The sequence below is a fragment of the Falco rusticolus genome, chromosome 8, assembly GCF_015220075.1.
Source record: "Falco rusticolus isolate bFalRus1 chromosome 8, bFalRus1.pri, whole genome shotgun sequence".
Lineage (NCBI taxonomy): Eukaryota > Metazoa > Chordata > Aves > Falconiformes > Falconidae > Falco > Falco rusticolus.
The window spans coordinates 49,958,497-49,971,486 of NC_051194.1; the positions used below are offsets into that span (position 1 = coordinate 49,958,497).

Below are 12,990 nucleotides of genomic sequence, written 5' to 3' on the forward strand. Positions count from 1 at the left end.
CCACACAACTTTCTGAGGGGCCAGGTTTAGCCACCAGGAACTTGGAAACTGCTATTTGCTTCTATCGTGATGATGGGAACAGCGTATGTCTGTAGGTACTCTTGGCAAAGAAACAGAGCTGCACATCCAGGGAAGTCCATTTCTGCTTGACAGGAGCAACCCTGCGGAGCCCCAGACACAAGCACACTTCTTGCAATACGGGGATGAGAGTCCCTGTTTTGAAAGGTGGGCTTCCACTCCTTTCAAGCATTGCCGAGCTTTGCAGAGGCAACTTCCTAAGGCTGAAGTCATCAAACAATTTAACTTCCTGTTCGAGCATTGCCATTACAGCGGTTTCACTTGGCTGTGTATCATGTGCTGCGGAGGGAGGAGGAGAGAAGTTATGTGAGCAACCAAAGGTGCAGCCTGGCCCCACAGGGAAGAAAGGCTGGTGGCGCGGGGCCCTGGGAGACGTGGCAGTGCCTGGAGGGGGTGGGGACAGGGCGTTGGGCCCACCATTAGCACCATGCTGCTGGGGATCCTCGTGGTGCTCTGCTTCATCCCCACTGCTGATGTAACAGGTAACAAAACCCCCTCACATTTCAATCTTTTCCACTATTTTTTCTTACTTTGATCATCAAGGGAGAGAAGGTCTAATATAGCTCTGAATTATTTTTGCACAAATTACTCTTCTGTTTGGATGAAAGAGGAGAGACAGAGCATGCTGCTAAGGCTACGCATGGATCAACTCGATATAACTAAAAGGCTGATTTTTCTCCTGCCACGATTATCTCTTCCAAAATAAGACCCAAGAACTTTCTTTTAATTTGACTTGGTTTTAGATTCATTGAAAAATTGCATGCATAGACAGAGGGGTTTATTTCTCCTTCCATCCAGGCTTTACAAATTTTGTTCTCAAGTGCCTTCTCCTGGGGGGCAGAGGGGCTGAGCAGACCTGGTGCCAGCCAGTCCCTCCCTGGGGGCAGCCTCTCCACCACCCCCAAGTCTCCTGGGTGAAGCTCCAGGTCCCACCAGGCCTGGCTCAGCATGATGGGCTCCAGAGCTGAGCCCACCCACATCCTCTAGCAAATAGAAGGACCAAAAGCAGAGTTGCTTACTGAGCTCAGCGATGGGAGGATGGGAATTGCCGAGTTTCTGATTTTTGCATTGTTTAGTAGTTTGTTGATATTTACTAGATATCTAGCTTCTTTCTGAAAAGATCGTCAACAACAAAAAATGTTTATTTGTGATTTTGAGATCCTGAGTCTTAGTGAATTTTTCTAAACCTTCAGTTGTTGTGGCTGAGGTTTTTGCCTTGGTGTTGTCTTGCTGATGCAGTGTTCGTATGTTCAGAGTTAACACGTCTTTCCAAGGGTACATCAAAATGCAAAGCTAAGCAAGGGATGATGGCTAGTCTTGATAATCTTGATAATCTCGAGACAGATAATTTTTCAAACTGCTGGCCTGTGAACTGTTGTTATTGGGTCTTCCCCAAATAGCAGTGTTTTGTATTTTATAGGGAAGTTACAGAGAGGAACAAAAATCTGTTTTCCAGTACAAAACTTTTCACATATAGAATATATTTAGAGAGTTGTTTTTTCCAATATGGGAGATACAACTGAATCTACTTTTTCCTTATTTCTGCCTTATTTTTCGATAATTCTTTTCCTTAGTGAAGGCATTGTAATTTGCCTGACACCACAATCTACATTTCTTTAAGAGATCACAGGGTTTTTCTCTTCCTTGTCCTTTTCCCATGTTTATAATTCTGTGTTTGCAATATCATAATTATTTCCACAGTGGGCCCTTGGGTTGTCAGAGAAGACACTGATTCCAGGAGGGGATAAGTATCAGCAGTGGGTTAACAGTTTTAAAAACATTTCCATGAGGTGTGAACAGCTTTTAAGTGACTCTTCTGAACTGCGGCAAAATAAAGTACAGTGTATGGTTATCAGACATAGGGGTTAATGCCACGACTCTATAGACATTTATACACTTTGCATGAAGAAGTTGAATCTCCAATAGCTTCATGGAGACTGTTCAACTGCTTAAAGAGAAGCACATGAGGTCACTTGCTTCCTGGGGCCCTCGTCTTTTTCTCACATTTTTTCTCCACCTCTTCTCTTCATTTTAATTGAGAGGATTGATCCTTAGTAAACAGAAAACGTTAAGGCAGGTCAAAACCCTGCAAGATTTCCTCAAGCCACAGAGTGTATTATAGGCCTCAGGTATTTGTGTTTTGGGGGAGACAATAGAATTTGTCCCGTTCTGCTGTTGCTAGACTGTACCAGTAAGTGCTGCAGGTTGAGTCTGAATCATGGAAAGGGACTTAAAAGGTCAATTTGTTCATTTCCTTTTTGCAGAAACACTAACGTTTACAAAGGTTGTCCTTGCACCCCTTTTTTTTTGGCTAAATCATTACCATGCTATGGTCTGCCAGAGCGGCAGCTAGATTAGGTTGCCTGTCCCATGTATTTTGTCAAGTAAGTGTATAAGTGGGTTCCCACTGCAGTGTACCACAAACAACCTCAACTTTTTACTACCCATATAACCTTCTGGCTTATAGTGTTAAAATCAGCCTCTAACCCACTAAGGTTATCAGAATACAGAAGATGTATGAAGCAAGGTTAACCAAGATTAGGATGAAATCTACAAATTCTTGTTATAAAAAAAAAAAAAAATCACCAACTGACAAGAAAAAACCCCATGCTCACACTGGGTTTGATTAAAGCAAAAGTGTCACCTGGGCTTTAGGCAGTACTATGCTTCCTGCAGTACCGGCATCAAAGTAGGAAAGATCAGCAGAAAGCAAGTCTTTAACAGCTAGAAGGGGCAGAGCCCTCCAGCTGCATGTCACACACCCCTGGGTGATCTAAAAACGAAGTAAAAGAGAAAGACCCTTGTATCTGGGAAAGAAGAGCAAAGGTAATTGAACAACAGATCAACAGCAGCAAAAATGGAATAGCTTTGTTTATAACATAGCTGTGTGTCTTTCTGTGTTTGGATTAAATAAACTCTTTCAGGTTTTCCCCTGTCCCCCAAGGGACTTAAGTGAGCCTTTTCTTTACTGTGCTTATAGAAATACCAACTTATCCCAGATTCCTTGCTCTGGCAAATAGCTTCTTGAAGTCAACTGGCATGGAAAAGAGAAAAAGAAGAGTACAAAATATTTTTAGCAGAATATTTTTTTCCAAAGTTGATGATGATTCATGGAAAGCTCTGGAAAAAAATACCTCAAAATAGTTATTTTCCATACTTTGTCAACTCTATTTCACTTTCTTGGCAAATAAGAAAGAAAGGAAAAAAAACCTCAATGAAGTTTTGCTTGCATCGTGGTCCATGATTAGAGTCAGTATTTTATGGATATTATATATGGATGGCATTTTTTAATTCATTATGCAAAAAAACTTACATGTGATTATAACAAATGTCTAGCATTACAAATAAGGTATAAAAATGCTTGAGAAACTCAGAGATCTTACACACCAGTGCACAGAAATCCTAAGAACCTGAGAAAGCTTGCAGTCTGTGTACATTAACTGAAATGATTTTACATTTTTAGACTTCACAGCTTTTTGAAACTGTAGACAATTATTTTTCATATCTGCCATTTTCTTGGCTGGCTAAAGCCAAGATATAGATATTTATTACTATGCAGCATGACTGAACACAGCTCTGGGAATGGCAATCATAACCCTATTTAGGGGAAAGCATACACTAATGGAAACACATACTAAATGTTTCAGAGTTTCACCATTTTAACAAACACAAAGCGACACGAGAAGAACTGTCTCTGTGAAGGCAAAAGCAGCCTCAGCCCATGTCTGCTCAGAATGGTCCAGATCCTACTAAGAATCTAATTAAATCCTATTCAGATCACAAATGAAGTAAAGGATGTTTGGCCTTACTCGGTTTTCCCCATGCAACGAATATACATTTTGGCATGACTGACTTTCTTCAACTAAAAAAACCCCCTAAACTGGGAGGAGGAAGAGGATGACAACAGCCTGTCTAACATACCTTGTGGATTAAGCCTGCCTTGCCTCTACTGGCATTGCAGCCCAACAAATTCACATGGTGCTAATTGGTTCCTGTAGATGAAAAATAAAAAGATCTACCTCAATTTAGATTTGATTAGTAGAGCCACTTTGTGAAAACTGGTTTTGGGTGCTTAGCTTAAAACGAAGTGGCCTTCGTTTAATGATCCAGGATAACTTTTTCCCACTCTTCAGCTACCGTACATCCCAACATGAACAGCATGGGCTAGGTTATCAACACTCAGCCTACGTACCAAGAGAGCAGACCGCACCATAAATCCAAGAGGTAGAACAATTCTACCACAGACTTGCACATTGTCACTTACGTCAAAGATCAATTTTCTGGCCAGCAAAAATACAATCAAATACCTTGTCTAAAGGGGTGGAATCCAAACCTCACCCCTTACTAGAATGCCTTATAAGCCTATGCGAGAGCTTTTGTCGGAAAATGCTGATTCGATGAAACTGAAATGTTTTGCTGAAATGTCTTCATTTCGATGAAAATTCACCACAGGCAGAACCTCAAGTAGAAACCTGCCTTGTCTGTTATTAATCTGGCACTCAGTTCCACGACTCAATGATCCGTGTCTCTTTCTGCTCAAAAGCCTGGATATGTCCATCCTTCATCAAAACAAAGTTTCACAGTGTTTGGGTTCCCTGCAAACATGGGATTTCAGAGCTGTGATGAGCTCTGCTCCTCTCCTCATACTATGTTGAACAAAGAGACACAAGGAGTATGGACTGCAATCTTTCTCTGCTAAAGATGAGGCAGTAGAGCATTCCCTGCTCGTGTCTTCCTGCTGTTATGAGAGGAAAGAACCGGTAAACAAGACTTTCAGTGAGAAAATTAACAACTTCAGCAGTTTCATGGGTTGGGCTGGTAACTGGGGACCTGCTAGCCATGGCTTGCTTTTACTGCCCACACCCTACCACTAGTGGTGACCATCTCATGCATCTCTTTGTGTTTACTCCCTGGATTACCTTCATGCCAGAGAAGTATCCTACTCAATAGTCTGGGGAACTCCATCTTCTTATGCAGGTGTGAACACACTAAATTTAGCCATTTGGTCCTAAATATTGTTAAACATGGTGAAATACTTGTTTTCTGGGCATTCTGGATCTGGCTGCCTTCCCACTCCGTTTCCCTTACTAGCCTTTTTTAAGTCTCATTACATGGACTAAGTAGAAAGAATACAGGTTCTGCAGCAGATTTTGAGGACAAGAGGTACAATTCTCATTCTCACAACCACAGCATTTCTCAGGGATTTAAAAAAGGCTACTAAGACCTCATATGAGTTGAGTTTGCATGAAGACTTACAGAGTCATATACACACAGAAAAGGGCTGTCCTTAGTTCTAGCAAGTTCCTAGCTTAAAAGCCAAAACTTTCCTCCTCTTACTGGTCATCATTTGAAAAATAGGGCCTTATTTGTACAGGATGATTTTTCTTGGAAGACTTTCTTGGAAGTCTTTCTGCATAGTCCTTGCAGTGTTTCATTGTTTGGCAGATGGTAGCACAGAGGTCTACATGTCAGAAAACATTTCCTGTTTATGTATCAGTCTGGTCAATTCAAATTGAGTTATACATTCATGTGACATGTTTTTTGCAGGCCACTTGAGTGCTAAGTGCCAATGCAGTGTCAAATTAGTCAGCTCCTGAGCCCGCTGAGAGATTAGGAATCTACTACAGCTGCTAGCTAGAGAAATTACTTATTTTACATTAACATGATAACAGTTTAGTTTAGTGGGTTTAGTGCTCATCATCCAAGGTCCAGACCCTTGAATTTGTTCGACAAATCCACTTGCAAACTATTCAAGTCTGCCCTTGGATTAAAAAGCAAGTGTATATATGATACTCTCTTATCTGACTGCTAAACTAAGCATTTAATTCACGGTGTTTTCACTCCATAATGTCCCCTGGGAAACTGCTTGCTAAGGAAAGGATAGACTAAGGTGGTCTTACGTATCCACGCATGCACAAACACACAGAGTAGCTTTCTGAGCCCTGACCTTAAATCCCAATCACATGGGCCACTTTCTGTACTAGTGTTCTGACTGAAGAAAAACACTCCTGACCTCACAGTCTCCCCTAGTGACTATGTAATTATTTACATAGAGGGGGATTGCTGCAACAAGAGCTCCTGTGAGAAACTGCTTCTGCAGCTTGGTGGTTACATACTCCCCAGTAGGGAGTGTCAGCAGTAGAGAGGAGATATGGAGAAGAGTTGCAAGGGAGGATGTGTGGTTCTGAAGTCTCATACTGTATTTTATAAGCAAGTGTTTTTCTCACTTTCTCCCCTCCTCTGCCTTCCAGAAAACAAGATTTTAGTGGCTCAGCATCCTTTCCTCACCGTAGCTAACAAAACTGCAACTCTAGTCTGCAACTACACATACAATGGAACAGGGAAGGAATTTCGAGCTTCACTGCACAAAGGAACAAACAGTGCAGTTGAAGTTTGCTTTATTTCATGGAACACAACCAAAATTAGCAGTAATTCAAATAAAGAATTCAACTGCGAGGGGATTCATGATAAAGACAAAGTAATCTTCAATCTCTGGAATATGAATGCCAACCAGACTGACATCTACTTCTGCAAAATAGAGGCCATGTATCCACCCCCATATGTCTACAATGAGAAGAGCAATGGAACCGTCATTCACGTGAAAGGTAAGCTGGGAAATCTCTGTAGGCCAGTATCCTCCCTATACACACTCCCTACATGATGCCTTGAGGCAGTTTGTTTCCTTAAAAAAAAAAAAAATTTGGGTGGCTTGGTAAAACTACATTCCTGCTCCTGATGTCCCGAAGAACACATTTTAAAATTATGATTAATACAAATGGTGCATTGGAACAAGGAGTATATAAGCAGAGATTGAGGTTTTTGCTTTCATATACTTAAAAGTTCTCTTTGTTCTTTTCCTTAAAGAAACACCCATCCAAACACAAGAGCCTCAGTCTGAAATGTCATTGTGGATTATGGTGGCAGTGGCTGGAGTTCTTACTTTCTACAGTATGCTAATAACCACAGTTTTTATTAACCACTGGGTAAGAAACTACTGTTTTCCTTTGCTCTATATACTCTTTGCCCCTGGTTCATTTCTTAGGCTACACTTGCCATGTTTACCACAAACTCACTGATACCCCTCGCCACAGGATCACAGTGCTTCTCCACCCTAGCTATATGTGCACACCCATGCTATGCCCCAAAAGAGCTGAAACACCAGATGCTCTCCAGGTGGACAGTCAGGCCTCTGCAGTAGAGTCCTTAAGCAATTAGTAATGCCGTAGTGTTGGCAGTGCCCTGCACACCAGCAATACTGGGACACTGCCTCTAGTTCTGCCAATTGTCCCTGTCATGGAAATCTAGCACTACAAACATTCCTGGCAAAACCCTTTAACACTAAACTGACAGAAGGAGCTTTCCTACAGTAAAACAATCTTTAGGGAGCCCTCAGTTGGCCCAAGACCATCTGCACCATAGCCAGCAATTCCCCCGAGTACCCACTAGTTCTGGCAGCTTGACTGCAAGGGAAGAGGAGCACCAGATCTCAGTAGTCCCTCATCTGCCTCTGTACATTCACCCTAAGAAAGCCGAGACAGTCTTACAGCTTACTATTTTGCTTTCTAATCTCTCTGGAGAGTTGGCTGGCCCAGGCCATGTTCAGTTCTGCCTGCTGGAGTGAAGAGAGAGTGAGGCGTGATGCAGAGGTAGCAGAGGAATGTGTTCCTAGACAAGTCTTAGGATTGTGATCTCCTAGAGCTGATTTACACTACTTACTCCATCTGGGAAGGACTCGAACAATAACGGTAGAGAACTCTGCTCCTTATACTCTGCCTTTTCCTTGTATCTTTGTTGTTAAATGGCGATTTTCATCACATTACAAGGTAGCCTGCAAAAAGGCCCCAAAGTCCCTGACTAATGTTAAATGTTGCAGGTATACAGAAAGCCACGGTCACTGCTAGCTGAAGCTTGAGATCTGTTAAATGTTTCCTAAAAATACACTTGCTCAATAGAAGTCTCTTTCTAATGGAAAACAATCGAACAGGGCATTGCCATAGGAAAAGGCAGGTTAAGTGGTCCTTCTTTGTGCCTTGTTGGAGAGGCTGATGCCTAGGAGAGCTGAGAGGATTACAGCAGAACAGCTGCCGGTATTTCAGTGCTGAGCTACTGTGGCTGCGTCTGGTGAGATACTGTAGCTTCAAATCGGTCATTTACAATCTGAACCATTTTCTCTCTGCTATATTTGTTTGGTACCCAATGGCTACGCACTTTGCTAACATGTCTGCCCCCAGCAAGAGTGACAAGGCTGCACTGCGATGTGTGCCATTTACAGCATCTGTTATTACCTGCTGTTATCACTGCTGGTGGTATTCTCCTGACAATATGCACTCTGAGTGTGGGTGTATTTAGAGTGTTGCTGAATGTAAATACAGCTACCTAGAAGACACTGTGAACTGTAAAATAAGGTCCTAAAATCTGATACTTGACAGCCATGGCAAGCCTATTTCACTTGAGTTCCTGAAAGCAGCTGAAAATTTTTCTGTCCTCATACAGTTCTGCCTTCCCTGGAGGAAAACCACTTTCCTTTCTGAAAGTGCCAGTCTTTGATCCTGTAATAGTCCAGCACGCACTCATGCTAGCAAAATGTCTTTCTCCCATGCAAAATTACCTCTTAGGTGAATTGAAAATCCTATATTACAGAGACGAACATATACAGGTAAAGCTTTTGTTTCCAATGATTTACGTGCATCGACTGCGTTGAATGACTTAAACAGTATGTAACTTATATATGCAAGGTGTTGAATGTATATAAAACATTAATATAAAAAAGCTTAAAAGTTTCATAGTAACTGCCCCATTCTGCGTGTACAGCACAATTCAGCCATCAGATTTGCTAATGCAAACCTCCAATTCCACAGCATCACAAGTATATTGCATCACATGCAAATATTTATGTACATAGGAATGAAATTTCAGTGAAAAGGAGATTGAAAAGAAGTAACATCAGCATCAAGGAAAAAAGCATGGAAGCACTTTATCTAGACCCTGATCAATAAAGTCTAAAGCTATGCAAAACCACCAACCTTGTGTGCAGCCTGTAGGAGAGGTTCAAATGCTGTAGCCACAAACTTCCTCTGTGATTACAGGCAAATTATTTCACCTGTCTTCTGTTGCTCTGATTTCTGAAAGCGATGATGCTTCCCCTGTCTCACAGGGGCATTATAAGGCAGGAATTCAACAGTGAAAATGATTTTTTTGAGGCCCAGACAGTGAGACAAATAAAAGATTAATATAATCTCTGATTCTTTTGCCCCTTGAAGGAAGGCTCAGAACAACATATACATTGTGTGTTACTGCTGTAAACGGTAGGCAAATCATGATATACACAGCCTGGGATCATTTTTCCTGCTCTTTTTGCATTTGAGTTAAGCTAATTTATTTTTTCCTCCTAATAAATGAGGACAGTCTTCACTGCTCAGACGGTATTGCTTCTGCTGAGTCATTCCACAGCTGAGAATTGATGGTGAGAGGCATCAGTTTGTATCCTTGGTTTGAAGCATTCCTTTACCTGGAGAACTAACACTGTAAATCTCTCAGCAGATAAGCTGGAGACTTACATTCAGGTTGGGCAAATTCCATAGATTATTTTATGAGAACATGTTTCCTAATTCTTCCGTAAAGGTATTTAAACCTGAGGCTGCCTTATAAATATGCCTGCTTCCCTGAATGAGGACCTAGGGCCAGAACTGTCAGCAGTTAATATGAGCATTGGGTGAGACAATTTGTTAATTCAAAGAAGGAAAAATTAATCAAATCCATTATTAACTTGTCTCAGGTCTTATTAACAGGCAAACCCCCTCTACTCAAAGAATCCCTGTTCCCTTTCTTCTTCTCCCTTTTTGAATGTTCACCCCAGGCAGGACAGACTAATTGCAGAAATGTTTCCGAACTTCTCTTCACCTTTTTTTCCCACAGCAAAAATCCAAAAAGAATATGTACCATCAGAGTGACTACATGAACATGACTCCCCGGCATCCACCATACCAGAAGAACAAGGGTTACCCACCCTATGCACCAACACGAGACTACACTGCATATCGGTCCTGGCAGCCGTGACACCCACCAGCTGACCCACCAGTAGCCTTATGTGCTTCTAGGCAGTCACTTGCTCTTGGATGTGGAAGGACAGCCTCTCATTTTCTCATCATGTTTGTTGTTATTGACCATGGATACCTACACCGTAGCAAGTATTGGCTAAACTTCGATGTAAGATACTAAAAGAAAAAAACAAACACACAAACAAACATAAAAAAGCAGGGGAAAAGTAAAAAAGGTTTGTTCTCCATGACAGCTGAAAATGAGATACAAATTGTGTTGAGGGTTGTCAGTGGGTAAGACAGAAAGAAGGCATCAGACCTCAGAGCTGGTCTCCTCCTAACACTTGTGGTTTTGCTCAGCTGTTGGGAAGAGCAGAACTTCCGACCTTTCCCAATAACTGCTGCCTTAGATTTAACCCTTAATTTCCTTCCCTGTATATCTAAATCTCAGCAACTCTTGTTGCTGTTAAATAAGGCAAAATGTAAAAAAAAAAAAAATAAATCTTTTCTTCCCTACAAGACCAGGGCACCATTTGGAATTCAAAACACATGCTTGAAAGAAAGAGGGGAAAGTCAGCCAGAAGGCACCCAAGCTATTAGGCTATGGCACAAGTGGGCCACCAGGACAAATCGAGCTGATAGAAAATGGCTAAACCTTCAACATGTGAGGCCTTAGGCTGGACACTTTGTAAATGTTCATAAGGCCATTTGAAGTCATGACCAAGCAACTCCACAGAGTGAGAAGGTAATCAGTCTGAAGACAAAATCAAGACAAACAGGAAAGGAAGAAAGATCTGTTATCTTCATGAAGAACCCCATTTCTGTTTTGTTTGCCTCCTACAGCGACAGAACGCAAAGTTGTATGGGAAGCATTAGAAGACACAGAGGTCAGGTTTTGAGGAGAGCTTTACTTCCATTTTTGTTTCTATCCAAAAGACATTCTGCTGAGTCCTCCTGAAAATTCATACACATCTTCTCGCACCTAGGTTGTACCAGAGCTCTTTCAAGAATCTGGGTCCGGTTATGAGCAACTAAAGATCACCTGAATTTTTTTCCTATAAGCCCCTATTTTTGGGGTGTGAGGAGGTCCCTCATTCCCACCGTTGTAAATTGGACTTGCAAGTGCTCAGCCACCTGCAGGGCTTACTCTGGGCACTTTGAGGAACTTTGTGTTGACTGGATGTTACCTTTCTATCTAACGATGTTCTTCAGGAATGCTCCATGCTGGAGTAGGACAAAGGCTTTAGCAAAACCTGCTTCTTTCTTTCAGTTAAGCATGTTTACATTAGCAAGACATCCTAAACTGTAACTGGTGATGTCTTGGCATAAAATCCCTTTTCATACTGAGGAGATGAGGTTTATTTTATAGGGACTACTGAATAAACAATTAAATGAGAAATAAATCCATATTCCCACCTTGAAATAAAATTAGGATTGTATAACATTTACTTTCCTCCAAACTGGAATAAGAAAATCCTTTCTCTCTTTGAGGGCAGGTGACAAAAGTAGAGATATGGAAGCGTGACAACAATCTGTTTTGACTTCTTAACCCAAGAAAAAAACTGTGGCACTTCCAAATTGGAAGTTTTTATTTGAGTTTGCTGACTGGGCAGGAAACCATTAATTCTGAGTCATGTTCCTGGAGGGTGCTGTGCCACCTCTGAGCAGTGGTGAGATGCCTGCTGTCCCCGCAGCCAGGCACAGCTCCACCAGCGCAGGGTGCAGAGCCACAGTGGCAATGGCAAGTGAGGCCTGAGCACCCACTGCCATGAGGCAGTACTGTACATTTGGGACGGGACCCAGCAGCCCCTGGGAGCTTTGCTCTGGGTCAGTTCAGCAAACCCAAAAGCTTATGGTTGGGTTGAAGAACTTCAAAACAAAGCCTTTTTATTTATTTCTTCTGCTTTCCCCTCCCCACATGCACAAATTCCCCAAGGCTGACATTATTCCACATAACTTTTTTACTCTCTTTTCCTGAAAAGCCCCTTACTGCGCAGCATGGGGGGGCGGGGGGGGGGAGGGGCCAGGCAGTCCCCATGGCAGTCCCCTATGGTCCCAGCTTGGCCCTCCTTGCTCACCCTGCCTGGGGGGGGGGTGTGTTAGTGTCTTGCCCCCTCTTTCCTCACTTGGAGGGGGGAGGTGGGTGGTCCTGTGCCAGGGACATCCAGCCTCTCCTGGTAGACAGCAGTGGCCTGGGCGCAGTCCCGCGTCAGGCACTGTCTTGCCATGCTCCACGCCATCTACCAGTGCTGTCACTGCGTAACACAACATTAACAAGTGCTCTGATTACAATGCGCTGTGAAAAATCGCATCTTCTAGTGCAAATATGTATCAAAAGCATAAACCAGGGTAAATGTTCTTTGTTTAACTGCATCTGTATATATTTAGATATAGATACATCTACTTCATTGTATCTATATCCCTTAGAGTTTATTATACTTTTTGCAATCTTCTTTTAAAATTATTAAATAGATACATTAAATTAAATCCTGAATAAATGCATTGGGCCTGAGGCTAGTCAGAGGAAAGTATTACTTTCTAAAGCAAATGTTAGTATAATTTACTTTCTGTCCCCTAACACTTTTGTAATTTCCATATATAAAACATACTGATAGCTCCCAGGACATGATACTGGAAAGTAAGTCCTAGAACATGTGGAACAAGTATTAATTCAACTGACCAAAAAGCGAGAGAGATACAGGGAAACATCCTAAACATATAATGAAAAAAATGAGGAGAACCAGGACAAGAAAGGCCTCAGCACTGTGTTAAAGTAGATATCGTCTTTGTATTAAAGCACTGTAGGGATATGAATTACAGACTATTAGAGTTGAGATACCAGTAAACACCTTTGATCCACCACTGTAAGGGACTA

At 42.0% G+C, this 12,990-nt stretch overlaps 1 protein-coding gene across 1 annotated transcript; it reads left to right on the forward strand.

The window, feature by feature from the left end:
- The first annotated feature begins 349 nt into the window (after positions 1-349).
- Positions 350-11,522, forward strand: CD28 (CD28 molecule). Its single transcript, XM_037398760.1, has 4 exons — positions 350-560; positions 6,330-6,683; positions 6,943-7,061; positions 9,994-11,522. Exons 1-4 carry the CDS (start codon positions 506-508, stop codon positions 10,132-10,134), a joined length of 669 nt encoding a protein of 222 aa, XP_037254657.1. The 5' UTR covers positions 350-505; the 3' UTR covers positions 10,135-11,522.
- Positions 11,523-12,990: the final 1,468 nt, after the last annotated feature.